Source organism: Toxorhynchites rutilus, chromosome 2 (genome assembly GCF_029784135.1).
Source record: "Toxorhynchites rutilus septentrionalis strain SRP chromosome 2, ASM2978413v1, whole genome shotgun sequence".
NCBI classification, from domain to species: Eukaryota; Metazoa; Arthropoda; class Insecta; order Diptera; family Culicidae; genus Toxorhynchites; species Toxorhynchites rutilus.
The window spans coordinates 98,063,702-98,082,808 of record NC_073745.1 but is presented as its reverse complement, the minus strand read 5'-3'; the positions used below and the strand labels follow the sequence as shown (position 1 = coordinate 98,082,808).

Genomic DNA, 19,107 nt, shown 5'->3' with positions numbered 1-19,107 from the left:
AGGAATCTACCGAAATAGTAAGAAAATATAACATATCATTGCTATCCAACTGTAACTCTAAGGCAGCTCGCACACCGGAGCAATAAGCAACTAGCAAACTGCAATACGCAATATGCAACAGGCAACATATTTTGTTGTTCTTCGCATACCAGAGCAATGAAAACCCCTGACATTATGCAATAATCGGCTTAATGTACGAAACTTGTCAAAATATGGGCAATAAGTTGCTCTTCAACCGACACACCGTGTTGCTAGCGACATGTGTTGCTCTGTAAAGGCGACAGCGATATCGTATTGCGTCGGTGTGCGAGATCAACAAAAATTAAATGTAAAAATCCATTGGCGATAATATTGCTTATTGCATGTTGACAGTTGCAAGTTGCTTATTGCTTCGGTGTGCGAGCCGCCTAAGGAAACCAGTGATACCAAGACCCTATCGTTTTATTAGGAAAAGCTGCAAATGAAGGATCCAGAGAAATGAGTGCATAAAAACACGTCACTATCAATCTATCAGCAACAGAATACAGAAAGTATCGATTTAATTTTGATGGAATATTTTACATTCGTTTGTTTCGAACACAACATTTGACGGATGCGATATACAAAAGAGATGTGTATGGACACTGTCCGAAATACGCCAGTGTATTCGGAAATTTGCAAGGATATTGTTTCTCGCGAAGTCGTTGATCATGTTGAGGCCGAAAAAGTTGTAAGATGGGCAGTCCAGCAGACTCCTGATATCTATATAAATAAAAAATGTAAGGGTAAGCGGAAAACCTGAAGGGATGTGTGCGATTTTAGCCACCAAAATAGACCAGCCATTTCGGAGATGCTTTATGCTTTGGCCGCCGAGCACACGTCTTGCCCTCACCGCTGACAGAATGCCCGAGGCCAAGAGCCCGTGCTGCGTGGTTGGGTTGGGCGATGCAGGGTTGGAGCCAACCGCAAAGCGGGTTAAATATGGGCGGCAGGGATGCGTCGCATAGGCACGGTATGTATAAAAGCATTACAAGCGAAATACATTGGATGTAATAAGAGGATCACATTCACCCTCTACACAGGATGGTCCGATTTTAGCCTTCTTTATTTTGTTGTATTCGTCTCTTCCCGTAGATCAATATAGTGGAGAGAAAAATCGGAAAATTTTCGGAAAACTCTGAAGGAAGGTCGGAAAGTTTGGAAAATTGAATTCCCACATGTTCGAAAATTACATTATAATAAGCGTTGTTAGTCCATTCGATGTTTGTGCTATCGAAATTGATCGTTGTTCGTAAGTGGAAATGAATTTTCAGGCGAAATAACGGTTTTCCATATCTTTTATCTATAAATAAAAATGTAAGGCCAAATGTGTTGGTAAGCGCAAAACCCGAGGAAGGAATGGTTCAATTTGAATCATCTATATTCCGTTGTATTCGTCTCTTCCCGTAGATCATTATAGTGGAGAGAAAAATCGGACAATTCGGAAAATTGAAATATGTTCTACAATTAGCAAAGCGTTGTTAGTGCATTTGATGTTGGCGCTAACGAAATTGATTTTTGTTCGAAAGTGGAAAAGTATTGTCAGACGGAACAACGCATTCCTATATCCTCTTTCAAAAATAAAAGGCCAAATGTGTTGGTGTGTCCTAAACCCGAGGAAGGAATGGTCCGATTTGAGCTGTCTTTATTTTGTAATACTCTCTGTATCAAACATGTATTCCATGCACCGGAGAAACATGTTATTTCCAAATGCTTGAAGAATCTTGAACTTGAATCTTGTCTGAAAATAATTTTATATTATTAGGACGAATTTTTGTAGAAGTACTAGACAATTTATAGTAAACGGATATTATAGTAAAAGGATATTGTAAAGGGTCAAAGGGTAACAATCAATGAAGAGTGTTGTATTTCAGATTTACAATAAATATAACGCGTGTGAGTCCTTCGCCAATTCTCTATATTTCTGACATATCCTATTAGCATAGATTACACACTCAGATGGACTACTTCCAAATATCTATCCCACAGATAACATTACCACATCTCTTCTTCTATGAATATAGATATCGAATCAATAATCAAAAATGCAACCATCGAATCGTTTAGGCTTCCGGATTTCTCTTTGCGATCTGCTTCGATTTGTTCGATCATCCTGGTCAATGACAGCCTCCTCTAATGGCTGGCCTACAAACTCTGGATTTGACACATCTGTATTAGGGTCAACCGCGGAATTTGACTCATTGAACTGTTTTATTTATTTAAGTCATTTATTTTTACAGGCTCAGTTACATAGGTTTAAAGGAGCCGAACTCTTAGCTATACTTTTATTAGTATATATCGACATGTTTCCTTAAATCTAGGGTTAATAAAGTAGGAAACCGATTATTCGCGGTCGACTCGAGATTAGAAGGGTGACATAGTTTCTTTTGGAAAAGGAGGGGATATAAGCATATTGTACAATGTTCACACTCGCATTCACACTCACGCTCATCATACTCAATTCTTAAATCTATTATTATATCTATTATGTATATACATTTCAGCTTATTCTATAGTTAGTCAGAAGGGAAACAGTCGCTCGCGAAGGAAAAAAAAGGAGAGGATAAGGGTGTACGGATATCACACACGAAGATCGATAGTTTTAAGGAAAACATATATTAGGGACATGTAATCGAGGTCTAACCGAGCCAACACATCTCTCACCGGTACATTGGGCTGTCTACCTCGGGTCCGAAGGGAGTTTTCTAAATTCGATTCAATGTGAAGGGACCCAGACAAAGGTAATGACATAAAAGCGTCTGGATAAAGCACTCAAAATTTCTTGTATTCTCTCAAGGAAGTACGGCGAGTGCTTTTCCGGCCTCACTGAACGGATAGCTTCGACAGAGCTAAGACTATCCGTTACAATGTAATAGTGTTCAACAGGTCGTGAGGCGACGCTGTCCAGCGCCCAATGAATTGCTGCCAATTCAGCAATATACACTGAGCAAGGATTCTGAAGACTGTGTGAGGTGCTAAAAAATTCGTTGAACACTCCAAATCCTGTGGACTCGTTTATAGTGGACCCATCAGTAAAGTACATATTATCACAATTGATCACAAAAATGCACAGAGGAATTGATGTAGTCAGGGAAACAAACACGGTTGGGAATATACGAAGAAGGATCAACCTGCATGGAGATGAATTCATGATATGAACTCATGAATCCGGAGTGAAAATTTAGCTCGATCAGCTGCTCAAAATTTCCGATCACCAATGGGTTCATAACCTTACACCGTATGAAGAACCGAAGAGATAATAAATTGAAGCGATCTTTTAGTGGGAGTAGGCCTGCCAAAACCTCGAGACTCATGGTATGCGTTGAGGGCATACATCCCAACGCGATACGGAGACAAAGATACTGAATTCGCTCGAGTTTAATGAGGTGTGTTTTGGCAGCTGATTGAAAACAGAAACTGCCATACTCCATCACTGAGAGAATTGTTGTTCGATACAACATTATAAGATCTTCGGGATGGGCTCCCCACCAGGTGCCGGTAATTGTACGGAGAAAGTTTATTCTTTGTTGACATTTTGACGTAGGACTACGTCTTTCATTTCTATACCGGGGTGTAAAATCAAAGTTTCGAAAACGAAAGCGTTACGCCGGAGACCGAGATTTTGAGTGTTAATAGCTCCTAAACAACTGAACGAAATGGTATGATAAACACTTCATTCGAAAGATAAAATGTCTACGCGTTCTATACTTGTTACTTTCTGATCCAAAAACTTGTTTCAATAGTCTTAAATTTGCTTTCAAAATAGGCTATTGAAATCACCAATCGGTATATAAGCGAGCGCCGCTCGGAAATCCACTCAGTTCTAATTGAACAGCGATTGGAGCATGTTGTCGCTGTTGTGGTGAAGCTCTTCATTTATCATGAAAGCGCGGATGAACGGTGTCACCAAGAGTCTGTTTGTGCACCTTAGGCCAGAAGGGAATCCATCAGGAGGAGAGTGATGCTACAAACGGTTCCCCGGGAAGATCTCGAAGCAGCCGCTACACACACACACACATACACGCACGGAATTCTTTCCGTTTGGATCGAGAAAGATCCGGAAAATAATCTGCCAGTTCCTCTAGGAATTTAAAAATACATTCATGTGAAAGAGTTTATTTGAATGTTTTCTATCCATGTAACACTGTGACCAAATATGTTTCAATCAAGTGCTATTAACAGATGGTTATCGAGTTAGCATTAACCACTGGTGGGCTTCCAGTATCGAGGAAAATGTGGAAATATCTAATCGTTACTGAAAATATTCTGCCAGTACCTCTGGGAATTTAAAATTACATTCATATGAAAGAGTTTATTTTAATGTTTTCTATCCATGTATCACTGTGACCAAATACATTAGGTTTTGTGATTTTTCAATCAATCGCAATCAACAGGATAGCTTCTGAAGATTATTCTTCCCCATCAGTAGGATATTTCCGTATCCAATATTGGATGCATAAAACCTTGTGCCTCCAACGTAACGCTCTCGTTTTCGAAGTTCTCCAAATATTCATTCATTCAGAATGAATTCAGATTCAACTTCATACAAATGATCTCTAAATCAACGATAGTCCTACGTCACCCTTGCGGTTATACCATAGATATAACCCACTTCCTGTTTTTTACTCAGATACCTAATATGGGCCCCCAAGTACATTTGGAGTCGAACCAGACCCCAAGATACTTGAATGACATAGCATGAGTGATCGGTTTACCCAAAAGTTGAAGCTTTGGTTTTGCTGGTCTATGCTTCCTAGAAAAAACCACCATCTCTGTATTCTCCGTGGAGAATTCGATCCCAAGCCCAATGGCCCAGGTTGAAAAATTGTTCAAAGTATCTTGTAAGGGTCCTTGCAGGTCGGATTCGTTAGATCCTACGACAGACACCACTCCATCATCTGCAAGTTGTCTTAGGCTGCAATTTTGTGTAAGGCAATTGTCGATGTCGCTTACATAGAAGTTGTACAAAAGGGGGCTTAAACATGAGCCCTGGGGGAGGCCCATGTAAGAGAACCGACTTACTGCCGAATCTCCGTGAGAAAAGTTCAAATGCTTCTCACAAAGCAAGTTATATAACATATTATTCAATAGAGGCGGCAGACCCCGAGAGTGTAATTTGTCTGACAAAACCTCTATTGAAACAGAATCAAAGGCCCCCTTTATGTCCAAGAATACTGAAGCCATTTGTTTTTTTCCGGCGTAAGCCATTTGAATTTCTGAAGAAAGCAACGCAAGACAATCATTCGTCCCCTTGCCCCTGCGGAACCCATATTGTGTATCTGAGAGTAGGCCATTCGTTTCAACCCATCGATCAAGGCGAAACATGCAAAAACATATAAAATCAGTTAAAACAACATCTCTCACACACTCTTTACAGATGCACGGGCCTAAGGTTGTGCAGTCCACTGATCATTCAACAAGAGCCAAATGACAACTCTACACGAGCTGATGATTGCGCCGGCTAGTGACCATTCTATCCTGGATTCCTCGAGTCGAGAAAGACGCACCACGCTAGATATGGGGTACAGACTAGGGGGGCGTTGCTGATTAATGGTCAGCTGCATCCCAATAGGAAGTATCCCGTTTCGGGCACACGTACAGAGCATCGAAGACTGAGACATACCAATTATGAGAACACTTGTAATACTAACCTCGAGTCAACCGCGAGTAATCGGTTACATATTACTAACATAGTTGTAAGCAAACATTGTCAAAATATTGAACTCCCGGCCCCGTTAGGCTGACGCCATATGAGCCTTAATAAAATATATATTTTGGATAAAAAAAAAACATCTTAACATAATATTGTTCATTGTATCATTCGTCATCATATTGGAAGCCTTCCTGTTTGATAGTTTTTCTCGCCCGCGCTGTTCTTCTTGGTTCATTGGATTCATTTTCCTCTTTGATGTGGTTTTCATCTATCCTTCTGGCTTCTGGTTCATCCGATTCAGACTCACTGGTTTTCAGATACTGGTATTTATCGAGCAACTTTTGTCGTCGTTTCGCACGTTTCTGCAATTGCAAATATGAATCTCGACTTTTCTAACAGTTATTTACAAATACTCACTTGGATGACGATCTTCCGACAAGCCTGAAACAGTTCAGGCAACGCTTGTAATGGTGTGAAAATTTTCCCTTCCTTCTCCGGCAGTTCTCCGTGTGTGTGTTCATATCTACGTTCGAACTTCTGGTAATTGTTCGTGACACAGACTTGGGCCGGACACTGATATTTCCGACGGTGGATACATTGCCAGTAAGTGAAGCGTTCCGTGAAAAGAGCCGAATGGTAACGTTCTCCATAGAATACCAACGTGAAATACACCGAGCGGGGACCTTTCTCGAAGTAGAAATAATCCGGATACGAGTCGGCAAGCACTTGTAAATCGTCGATAGTGGGCCCCTTGGATGGTCTCGTCGGTACGAGCAGTTTAGCACATTTTTGTTCAATTACCTCTGCATCAAGCGTCTCTGGAGATTGTATCTTACTGTTTGCATTGGGTGGTTTTGTGACTAGTTTGTCTGAATTGGGAGATATTGCTTTCCGTTTGAGTTGTACTTTAGGTTCTTCCGGTTCTTCAATCTGCATTATCTCGTATTTAACAGTCTCATTCTCCTCTTCCACTTCCTGATAGTTATCAGCATAATCTTTGTTGGACTCATTTTCGACCTCATCTAAATAGTCGCAGCTGAGTTCATCGTCTTCCTCCTCTGCAGTATTGTTCGAATCGACGTTTTTTGGTATATTTCTTACGAACTCATCGTTAACATGACATTGTTCTTTAAACTGATAAAATCCTTCCAGAGTTACCATACAATCAAAACAAACCACCGCATCTGGTTCATCATCAGGATCAATCTGTGAAAGGCAATTATTGATAACAAATCCTATGAAATTATTGTTGGTATACCTTTATCTCGATCAGTTGCAGCAGATTTTCCAGCGACACTCCATTGCCGTAGATGGGAACTTTGTTCGATGTTTTGGACAAGCAAAGTCGACAAAATGAAGCAAGGCGTACTGTATTGCTCATGCTGAAATGATATAAATTAACGCGCACTTCGGAAACAATCTCTGTTGCTATCTACGATTTCTACTGTTTCACCGCGAATGTTTACCAACATATCAACTGTTATGATGTCAAAAGAATCTCAATGTAGGGATGCAATTGTTTTTCGTTAAGTTTTGTAGGCAGGTACGCAGTTCAAACAGAATGATAAAACTGAAATACAGTAGAACCCCGATCATCCGCGTTTGGTTGAGGCCAGGCGCAAATTGAGACGCGTATAGCGCGAGTAACTTGGCGCGATATAACGCCTGTTTTGACGTAGGATTACGTCTTTCGGGAACATATTGCTCAGTCATTTCACGATGGATTGATGAGATTTTTGCGTCAATAAATTTCGGCACTCCATAACAATTTTTTACATTGAATAAAATAATATACGTCATGAAACTAACTATCAAACAAATGAAAAATCTCAACCCTTATCCTAACTGAAATACCCATTTCTGATTGGTCGAAACTGAAAACACATGCGGCGGGTCCCTAACAGAGACATCAGAACCAAGCTGCTTGGGGGAAATCGGCATTACAAACACATGAAAGTAGGGGGAGCTTTTGTTCCATCGAAATGTGTTCTCTAACAGAGACATCAAAACCAAGCTGCCTGGGGGAAATTGGCATTGCAGATACATGAAAGTAGGTGGAGATTTTTTCCCCACCAACATGTATTCCAGAGATTTCAAATCCAAGGTGTCTAGGGGAAATCAGCATGTTAATACCCTTGTGGTCGATAGTTTAACTAACGACGCGCACAAATGGATAGTGCTCATTGTAACTAGCGTGGGCATTGCTGATTGCATACGTGCTGGCGAATAAGTTGGGAGCGATGAACGAGTGTTTTTTCGTTCCAATAAGAATCTTTCGATGGGTTGATTGAAGTATGATGTTTCAATGAACTGAATAGAACTTATGCTTGATAGAATATAAATAAAATTTTAATTTGGAATTTTTATGTTGGTTGCTTTGTGAAATTTCATATCAATGACCGATCATGTATTGTAAAACTTTTAGCACAACTGTAAGTGTAAAATTGTACATGGTAGCTATTGTGTTAAAATGACTTGAAATATGAATGTTTTTTTTTCTCGCAAGGAAAGTTCATGCGACGAGCAAAATTGGAAAAATGAAGGAATATTCGAAAAGGTGATTTCACCTATGCTCTACATATCATATTGGGTGTTGTCAGCCCAATTGAAATTCGCATTGTAGCATGTAGCATCGTTTTCCGTAGGGTTTAAAGCGAAAAGGAAATGGGTCGAATGAACACTCTGAATATAAAAAATTATAAATAAAATTACCTTTTCCATTTCAAATATATTTTCTGTATACTAAAGTAACACTTTTTTCTGGTGAGAAAACTTGTGTTCGATAATGATAATTATCTTATTTTACATTGATGACACATAACACACATAACACACTAGCCACCTCGTCCAGGACCACAGAGGGCGGCTTTGGTACGTGATACGCACCATCTAATGACTAAACACCATCCTTCTATCATTATCACTCGGTTATGGACACTGGTGGAGTGAACAAACAAAACCTAACAACCAGATCATTATCGAAGAGTTTAACAATGTAATTCTTCAAACATATCCAAAGTCAGCATGCAGTAGATAGCCTAACGGAATCCTACGTCAACTATGCGGTCGTGTCTTGGACACAACCCTCCTGACTTTTTGTGGCTAACGAAAACAGATAGAACGGCGCAAATTGGCCAGATGACGCGAGATGGTGGAGCGCTCGTGAGACACGACTCACGTGACGCTGTGGCTGAACCACAGTTTCTCGTGCTAGTCGTGCCGGTTGTGGTGGTTGTGGTGGTTGTGTTGGTGAACAATCATATAGCGCCGTGAGTTTGGCACTGTATGGTCGTACTGGTCGGGTGATTGTGTTATGGCGGGTTTACACTAGGGAGATCTATAGCTATAGATGGATTTATTCACGTGAAAATAGGTGTAAACGGGTGAGAATAAATATGATACACTTATTCGAGGTATATATAACTTGAATAAATTCAGCATATGTAAACGCTTGTGAATTTCTCACTGGTGAGAAATCACTAAAGTTGAATGCAGTTCTACTTCAGGTGAATAAATTCACCGAAAATATGAATATATTCATTATAGAAGTTCACGCTAGTGTCAACGGTTGATGCGATTTCTATAAATCTCATCATATTTCTTCACATGAATATATCACTAGTCTAAACCCACCCTTAGTAAATAAATATATCGCGTAATCTGTGTGAATCAGACATTATATGCGAGTGGCACGTTATTTATACCAAACTGCGACTGAATATGCGCTCCACCACGCTACGTTTGTGACACGTATGAGTCGTGTTGGTGGTCTCGTGTTCGTTTACGAGCGCTATACGTTTCTCAATTTGCGCCTAGCCTGATACGAGAAGGATCTGCAGTGTTTGAAGCACCAAACCATTCTCCATGTGTTATGAATGAAACAATGTAAAATGATGATTTTATAAACTTTTCAGCGTAGAAAAATACTTAAAACCGCGCAGTTTGAAGAAAAAATCAGGTTTTTCTGAAGAATATCCTTGATGGAAAGAGTTTTGCTACTGACACGCAAAACCAAATCACACACACAAAATTCCAGAACGACATTTATTTTCTTAGTCAGCCGACCCATGGCCTATGATTTTTTTTTATCCCATTTATTTATTTATCAGGCTCATTAGCATTTTATCTGCAACAGAGCCGCGTTTTTATCGTGTACATGTGCATATAATTATGTTTCTATAAATTGTAAATTACACAGTAGTAGAGTAGCCATTTAGGCGTTAGGTTTTTCTGTTCCATTACATTATGGTAAATTACACTGTAGTAGCCATTTAGGCGTAAGGGTATTCTATCTGTTCTTCCATTGTTCAGCAGACCGGACAGCGGAGACAGTTGAAATCGATCATTGTTGGGTTATTTATAGAACAGCAGCCCGATGTTTCTTGCAGATGAATATGGATGAATCGATCTTTGTTCCACCGTGGATCGATCTCCATAGCTGATGATGGTTGCGTGGACGTAGTTATTCTATAACAACACAAAGATGGTCAATTGAGGGCCCTGAGTTTGAACTCACGATCGATCGCTTATTAAGCGAACGCGAAACCAAGTGGCTACGAAGACCCCCCATGGCCTATGATGATTCTCCTCAAAATTGTGTGGCGCAGAACCCTAACACCTGCTTTGTTATGGCCTCAGTTCGGTACAATGACTGCAATGCCAGAATCATCAGCGAGTGATGTATTAGTTTTTTTTTGCTGCGAACAGATTCTGACATTTCCATACCAAATGAAATTCCTTATGAGTTTTTTGATATGCTATACATGACAATCCCCTGGTATTTGATTTTTTTTCTTTTTCCACCAGGGATAGCAGCTACGTTAACCGAGACCGACAATATTACCAGAAAAACATTTTCCATAAGAGCGTAGAACGGTGAGAAGTGTATGTACATACAGCATCGTAGTGAGGGTAGACAGCGCCCCAGCCCCAGCGCCCCCGGCAAATGCCGGGTTTGCCACCCGCACACCACGCCGCTGTGTACATATATTAAGTTGCTTCAAACCATCGATATATGGGTTTGTATTCGTAAGTGCGTTCTTCATAACCCATTCAAATTGTATTTGGCTGTTGGTCTAGTTGTTCCTTTTAGTCAAAATTGAGGAGCATAAATTGGACCAATCAAATCACAATTATTCAATTGTTTATTTAAAAAATAAAATGTTATTTATTGTGATAGATGCGTAGAAATATTTACTACCAATTGATGTAAACAACTTTGTGATCTATTAAGAAATACTTAAGCATCCGAAATCTTTAATTTTTTCCTACTTGTGAAGTGCGTAAATTGTTATTCTATCCCCTATATCTTCCGGATAGACGTAGTCCTGCGTCAAAAATAGCGTTTTTCGGGTTCTACGCGGTATTGGCCACAACCAACAATTTTTTAGGCAAAATTCACTTAAAAAATAAATTTAATTGACTCCACATGACCTAGAAACAAACTGTTTTCACTCTAAATTGCTATTCATCCTAATTGACAACGTTGCATTCAAGGGTTAATGTCGCACACCTACCACAAGTGAGATTTGAAACTTAACGAAATGTTTTGGTTTTGGTTGCATGTATTTTTCTCAGCACAAATAGCAAGTGCAATCGGGACATGAAAAACTTGAAAATCTCCTAAAATACATACGTTGGAATAGATTTGGTGTTAGATTTCAATGGACATGAATAATACCAATGCTGTTTAAGTGAACAAAATAATTTCACAATTGTGCGGTGGCTCAGAATGATATCTGAGAATTCGTATGGGCAGGTGATGAAGTCGATTGATGAATTGAGCGATTTTTGCCAACTTTTTAAACTGTCGACATCAAGTTATGTGTTCATATTTGAATAACCAGATTTCGTGATTTTGTTTCATTTGTGATGTGCAGTGATATTAATAAGGTGTGTGTTCATCCTTTCGCAAAGGGAAAATTCAGTGAAATTGCATGCAATTTTTTTTTCTTATAACCGGTAGATCTAAGGTAAAACACCTATGCTAGATACATACTATACCAATTGTACTTTGCCAAAAAAATGGGTGCGTTATATTTATATGACCGAAAGGTTGACATAGGAATGCGCCGGCTTAGTAATCATTTGTTTGTATTCGTTAAATTATTGATTGAACGAAACTATTTGCTTTGTAAGTAAAGAGTTTGAACAAATACCATGTAAGATCAATTCATGCATTGTGATAGATTACGTTCTTTGTTACGAGTAGATTTAATGAATAAGTCCGTCCGTTATCCGTTAACGTTTGGTACGATGCCTAGGACTTCCAAAATATGTGAACTGCCAAACAATCATTGTATTTTACATTTCCCTCTTAAGTTATTGCATCCCTCAAGTACTTCTCGAACCGCGAATTCGCTTGATCACTTTCGATTTTGACATGCACATTGAACTCATATTGTAGAATCAATCGACGTTATCACAGCAATTGGTTATCAACGTTTTACCTAATCATCGAACGGTATGCGTAGAAGTTCAGTGAGCTGAAGATGTGAAGACATATCTTTCAATGTCGTTTTGAATAATCAAGCCAAAGCGTACTTTTTCCAAAAATCTGTGCCATCGAAAATATTCGTTATAGAGAAAAACCTATTTTATTAGCATGAAAAAAAAATACTCATTTATTTACTACAAACACTACATTTACATTTGCAAGTCATTCGTGTGTTTGATGATTACACAGTTTTTTTTCAATCTAGATTGCATACTATCATTTTTTTTAAATTTTCGAGCTGCCACCATGATGTTTGACCAAATCCTTTGATCTCAAAATAGCGTTCATCGTATCGTTGCTGAACCGATTTCAAAGTCTATTTTGTTCTGATTCTCTTCTGAAAAAAAATCGCTCGACGGTTGCCGAGGTGTGAGGCCTAGGGAGAATGTTACAAACAAGGCATCGATGCGTCGTAAATGCGAGCGAACCGTCAATTATTTCCAGGCATCCAATTTTTGTCCACCAACCCTGCAAATGCTCGTTTTCTGAAATTGTGATTCTTACGGAGTAATTTTATCTTTTGGCTACAGAATTAATTCTCCACATTTTGTACACTCCCATTGTAGAATCTTCTAACACAACGTTAATGTTAGTTAAATTGGAAAAGTTTCTGGGATTTAACATTGCCGTAGACTTGAGCGTCATCAAAATCGAATCTTTTTTATCAATTGTTTGAACAATTACACGAAAAAACTGCGACAAATATCATTTGAAATGATCTGCCTTTCGCTGTCCATTGTTCTGATAATTTTTTCTGCTGCTATTCCAAATTCGATTATTAATATCATTGGACATCGAAACAACGTAAGATTTCTCGCAGATGTTAGTGAAAATGATCAAATAAAAATCTTTCAGCTCTTCATCTGTTATCGTGAATTCAGGATTTTCAGCATGGAACAAACGATTCAATCTGATGATCTGGGGCAAAACATACGTCGCACCCTCCGACGCGAATCCTTTCAGACCATCCTTGTAAGGAATTTCGTCCTTATGAAACTGATCAATAATTGCATTGTGAATACTTTTATGATCAGCAGCAACAAGCAATACTGCGGTGTAAAAGTTGTCATGTACCTTAATGTTGCTTTGTTGAAATGTAGGAAATTTCACAAATGGAAAAAATCTGTATAGTACAGAATCTGTACCAAAAATAACGAAAAAATCTGTACCATTCCACATAAATCTGTACGTGTGGCAACACTGGACGTAATTCTACGTCAAAAGTACCAGGAATTATACATTTAAAAAGCTCGCTTCTTGGGATTGTTAAAATTTGCCACCTTAATTTGAACCAGAAATGCCAGATATAAGGTCAATGCCATATGTTTGGTACAACATGCCTTAAATGTGGAAACTGCTGTATTATTCTTGAAAATAGCAAACAACGACTAAAAATATTGTTAATTTATTGAGATATCTGTCTAGAGCAATGATATGACACTAGTTTACTCTTCTTCTTAGTATCGCAAATATTGATCGCACTCTTTTCATTTGATTCCCAGTCCTGAATTTGTTGTATTGAGACAAGAGACATCTCATTCTCCGAAGAATAGTTTATCGACAACAAACGGACCTTTTTTTAATAATGCTTCATACATTATTCTCTGAGCTATTTTGTTTTTGAACAATTTTAGCGCGCATGTATAACACTAATGGTTATTGGATATGAGGAATGTATAGCAAAAAAAAACTTTGTTTCATGAGTTGGTTTGCTTTTTCCGCCAATCTCCGTAGAAACAATAGAACTTTTCGTCAGTTCTCACGCCAAGCTAACCTTTTCGTTTTATGCATTTTATGTTTCATCCTGGATTGCATTGTTTACATGTTACAAGAAGAAATCACGAAGCATGCGCATTGATCTTTTGTTTCAACCCGAAAAGCACATCCTTCTCTTCAAGGTGTATAATTGTGCAATTTTTTGAGTTCAAAGGAAGACGGTAAAACGAACTACGTCAGACCCAGACGGTACACTCCACCCACATCTGTTTTAAATGGGACATCTCACATCCAATGCGTTGTCAAAATAAAACTGTAAATGTTCTGTCGAATTATAAAATTTATTTGTAGGATAAATGGACAGTTTTTCTGCTCCTCGCTGCGGATGAAAATATACGAACGTCATTAGATAGAGCTGGAGCACACCACTCAGACCAAAAGCCATTGGTCGCCTTGGTTGGAAATTTGCGTGCAGGTGGTCAAAACTCCGGCTGGATGGGCGACCGCAGTGATTTATCATGGCTGTTCTATATATTCTCCGAGGAACACATTGTCGGCTAATGTGTGCGCACATTCTGCCTGCATTTTGCTAATGTTGTTTCGGGTAGCACTTAATAGAGCTTGGAAAATGTTGCTGCTTTTGTATACATTTTACATTGACACGTTGAATGAACGTGATTGCGATTTTTTATTTCATGATGAGATTTTGATTTGATAATACAATCATGCGGTAACAGTTTCACCAACATAACCCCTTCCCGTATTATTTAATACGTCACACATCAAGAGATTTCACTACTCTGCTGAGTGTTCTAGCGCCTATGTTATGCAAGTACACCACGAGTGAGACTCGATGTTGTACGGAAAAGGGTTAAATGATCTATGGGGGCGCTGGGAATCCATTTTGGCTTTCCAATTTATGCATCAGTCATAGCTCCATGGCCTTTAATTTATATGTAGTTTTAGGTAGGGTTAGATTTTCATAGAAGGCTCATTTTGTAGGATGCCAACAAATTTTGGGCATGTGGTAGCTGTGTTGTTCATAATGTTCATAATGTCATGATGACCAGAGAATAAATGGGATTAATTAACACTCGAACTACCGACAGTTTTTACATACATTTTTCTACCTAACCGATCATTTTGACCAGTGTGATATTTAGTTCTCAAGATATAAAAATTTTGAAGGATATAAACTATATTTAGAAAGAGTCATAACATTATTAGAGAATATTGAATAAAATTCAAGATAAATTCTTGTGAACAAATGATACCACCGGTTGGTAGTTCTAGTGTTAAAAAAAGTCAATAGCGTAGTAATATTAATAATTATGAATTAGGTGTACACGTATGACTTCACGGATTTTACGGAGTGTAGCTGATAGTCATCGTTTGCTTGTCGAAGCTTACAAAGTATATGCTCCATCGGTAAGCTTGAGTAAAATGTGGTTCAAGAAATTTAAAAGTTTAAGAAGCAATGGTTTTGATTTGAAACCCGGAAAACAGTCGAAAAAATGTCAAGACACCCAATCGTAACTACCAGCCTTCTGAAACTATCTCTGGTGAACGTTTCCGACTACACAAAACACTTTTCAATAGAGCTCTGGCGGAAAAACGACCGGAATGGGAGAATAGACACGACAAGATAATTTCACAGCATGATGGTGGAAGACCGCATGTTCATAGATCTGTCAAGAATTATCTAGAAAAAGTGAACCGGGGTATTCTACCTCGTCTGGACATTGTTCCCTCAGATTATTATTTGTTCCGATCCATGACGTCAGCCCTTACTGAAGAGCTGTTGCGATCTTATGAAGTGATCAAAATTGACTTGATAAATGGATCGTGTTGAAACGACCAGACTTCTACCAGTGTGAAATCCGTGATGAGTCAAGGTTGTGACTTCCGATGTAGCATACTTTGAATTAAAAAGTAGCAGTTTAATGTTTCATCCGAATGCTTTTTTTATGAAAAAATCCGTAAAAAGTCATACTTGCCCATCTAATAATTATACATTTTTCGCCCCAAACCAAACTGGATTGGACAAAAAAACAATCCAAATTTTTTTTTTCCGTATTATAGCAACTTTCAATCTTATCGCTGGTTCGTCACTCGGACCACAGTTTTACGGATATTAACCACCAAGCCAACATTACTCGAAACCGAATTTTAGAAATATTTTTCCCATAAATCAATTTACTAATTAGAAATGCTCTCTTTGAAAATGAATTATGAAATTGACTGGTACGCTAAATTTTTTTTCAAATGATACCAGACAGTTTCATTTTCTGGTAAAATTGAAAATTTTGCTGAAAGGAGTATACGAAGAGTGTTAAGTGAAAAGTAGTAATAGAAGTACAACCCAAAAGCGGTTTTTTTAGAATACATATAGATGTTTTATTCAGATAAATTATTGAAAAGTATCCAAAGTAGAGATGGTCAAAACGGTTCATTTCAGTGAGCGGCTGAGAGCCGTGGATTCAATTAAAAGATCATTTGAGCGGCTTGATGACTTTGTTCAAAATTCGATTTATTCGGATATGTATAAAAAGGAAGACGTGAAAAATAAAGTTTAAAACATTAATTAGTGCATAGAATTGCAAAATTATTACTTCATTCTAGGTTTTCTCTAATAAATTTCCATCACAATCACCTTCATTGCATATCTTGGTTTATAAACATGATTTTTTCGATGCTATCTGATGAAAGTCTATTCCGTCTTTCACTGCAAACATGTCCTGCTGCCATCGAGAAAATTCGCTCACATGGCACTGAAGTCGCCGGAATACACAGTCCTTTCAGAATAATTTCGTAGAGCCGAGGATGGACAGAGTTTCTTTGTTTGCTCCAAATCAAATGGTCCCTTATTCTTTGCAAATGTGGTTTCACTACATATTTGTCCAGCATATATATATAAATGGATTTCTGTCTGTCTGTCTGTCTGACTGCCATACAAATGAAGCATACATTTCTGGATAATTCAAGAACTAATCAAGCAAACTGAACCAAATTTGGCATGTGGAGGTTTTAGGGGGCAAGAAACATTTCTAAAGTGGTTCAAAACTCCTCCCATCTTTCTGAGGAGGGGGGGGGGCGTCCATAGAAATGAAACACAAATTTCTGCATAACTCGAGAACTAATCAAGCAAACGGAACCAAATTAGGCATATGGAGATTTTAGGGTACAATAAATGTTTCTATGGTGGTTAAACACTCCATCCCCTCTCTAAGGGGGGCTGCCATACAAATGAAACACAAATTACAGAGGGCACACAAACACAAACCTTTGCATAACTCGAGAACCAATGAAGCACAATTTGGGATGTGGGGGTTTTTGGGTATGAAAAATGTTTCTATGATGGTATGACACCCATCCCTTCTCTGGAATGGAGAGGGGCCCCATGAAAATATTAATTCGGAAAACTCTGAAGGAAAAAGGGAAAATTTGGAAAATTAAATTCCCATATGTTCTACAATTAAATAGTGACAAGTGCTGTTAGTCCATTTGATGTTTGCGCTAGCGAATTTGATCTTTGTTCGAAACTGGAAATAAATTTTAATGTGTGAAACGCACTCCTATATATACTCCTTCTATCTAAACCAATAAAAAAGTATCTTCATTCTGTCTTATTTGTATCATATTTTCTGTATCAAACATTTATTCCATATAACGGAGAAACATGTGTTACACAATTCTCGTTCAAGATTTTTCAACCACTTGCAAGGTTGAAAAATCTTGAACGAGAATTGTGTCTGAAAATAATCTGTTATCGATGTGTTTTGTTAGATATACTAGGAATTTTATAGTAAAAAGGACATTCAACGGGGTCGATTAGAAGATCAATCAATGAACAGTTCTGCGATTGGACCCATGCACATGCTCATAGTAAGAAAACGAGAATGTTTGAAGGTGAAAAACGTGAAAAAAAATTTTTGGACTGGATGAAGTTTGCCGGGTCAGCTAGTAATCTATATATGTGATCGTCCGGGAAAAAGGGGGCTTATTTTTCGATTTTGAGTTTTTTCGCGATTCGAGACCATAAAACCCTTTAGAATCGATTGAGACCCATCCGAGGTCCCCAAGTAGAAAATTCAGCCCGTGAGATGGTTTTTTGTACAAGGTCAATTCAAAAAGTTTATGAAAAAGTAACAAAACAATTTATAATATTCTCTCATCATTCTCTTATTCCAACTATCTTATTCTATTTGAACACGTTTGCAGCATCTCCTCTTTGTTGGGCCTGAATTTTCGATTGTTTCTTCGAATCGCTAGCGCAAACATCTTCAACTGAAATCGCAATTAAGTTTTAAGAAAAAAATTGAAGTTGTATCATGAATTCTGTAAATGAATTAAATCACGTCTTTGCGATGTCAAAATTAAACATACGAGTAACACGAAAATCGCAAAGTGATAAGAAATGTTTCGTCTTCAAACAACCGAATAATACACCATGGAAATGTCGATGCATTCACCCAAAGTAACAAAAACAAGCAAGATTGAAACATATTTTGTGCTCAAACTAGTCCACTAGTGTGACAACATACCACATAAGAGATTTCATCCAACACGAAACTATGAAATCAGATGTTTTCGTAGTTTAAACTTCAAACGCGTATTTCTCGGAAACTTGTTTTTTAACCTAAGTCCAAAAACTAGCTCACCTGCAGTTTATGTCAAACCACGTTGTACTCAAACATCGATACATGCACACGTGATACATGAGAGAGAGAGAAACGAATTCATTTTGGGGGGGAGTCACTTCAATATGCAATGAAGTCCATTTGAAGTCCCGAGCATCATTCAGTGTGTTCTTTGTGCAATTTCGCTGGTTCAGGTCAGTCACTGAGTGCAAATACGAAGTGTACAGTATACTCAAGCTCAAGCTCTGAACTAACGTTCTAATTTATTGTCGTCAAATTTTGAAGGCCCCTTTGTTGAACAGTGATGAACCTGTTTAACAAAAAAAAACAACACTATTATGGAAATGGTGCGAGAAAAAGCCTCGATAGCCTCGGATGTCATTGACATGCGACGACTGTGGGTCTTTTTACTGAACTTAAACTACCATTAATGTCATTGACCTTATTAATTCTCATCGTTTTCATGTTGCATGAGAACTCATGCATGTTTATGCATCAATGTATCGGTGAATTTGGTTCTACCGACGATGCTATTGAATCGCTGTTTTGTCCTGTCAAGTATAGTGGTGATATTCTGGAGATCA

At 38.3% G+C, this 19,107-nt stretch overlaps 2 protein-coding genes across 3 annotated transcripts in view; one reads left to right on the top strand and one right to left on the bottom strand.

Annotated features, from left to right (window-relative positions):
• Window positions 1–5,379: 5,379 nt before the first annotated feature.
• LOC129767912 (uncharacterized) lies at window positions 5,380–7,148 on the bottom strand. The gene is made up of 3 exons (XM_055769191.1): window positions 6,930–7,148; window positions 6,089–6,877; window positions 5,380–6,033 (listed from the first exon to the last, which is right to left on the bottom strand). Exons 1-3 carry the CDS (start codon window positions 7,050–7,052, stop codon window positions 5,836–5,838), a joined length of 1,110 nt encoding a protein of 369 aa, XP_055625166.1. The 5' UTR covers window positions 7,053–7,148; the 3' UTR covers window positions 5,380–5,835.
• Window positions 7,149–11,241: 4,093 nt separating this feature from the next.
• The window catches only part of LOC129764991 (oxidative stress-induced growth inhibitor 2-like), a 132,584-nt gene continuing 124,718 nt past the window's right edge, over window positions 11,242–19,107 (top strand). The window contains exon 1 of one of the 2 annotated variants that reach the window (XM_055764714.1): window positions 11,242–11,563. The gene's annotated coding sequence lies outside the window, so the exon portion shown is untranslated. Of the gene's footprint in view, window positions 11,644–19,107 lie in introns of both variants that reach the window. The other variant, XM_055764713.1, reaches the window with a different exon arrangement.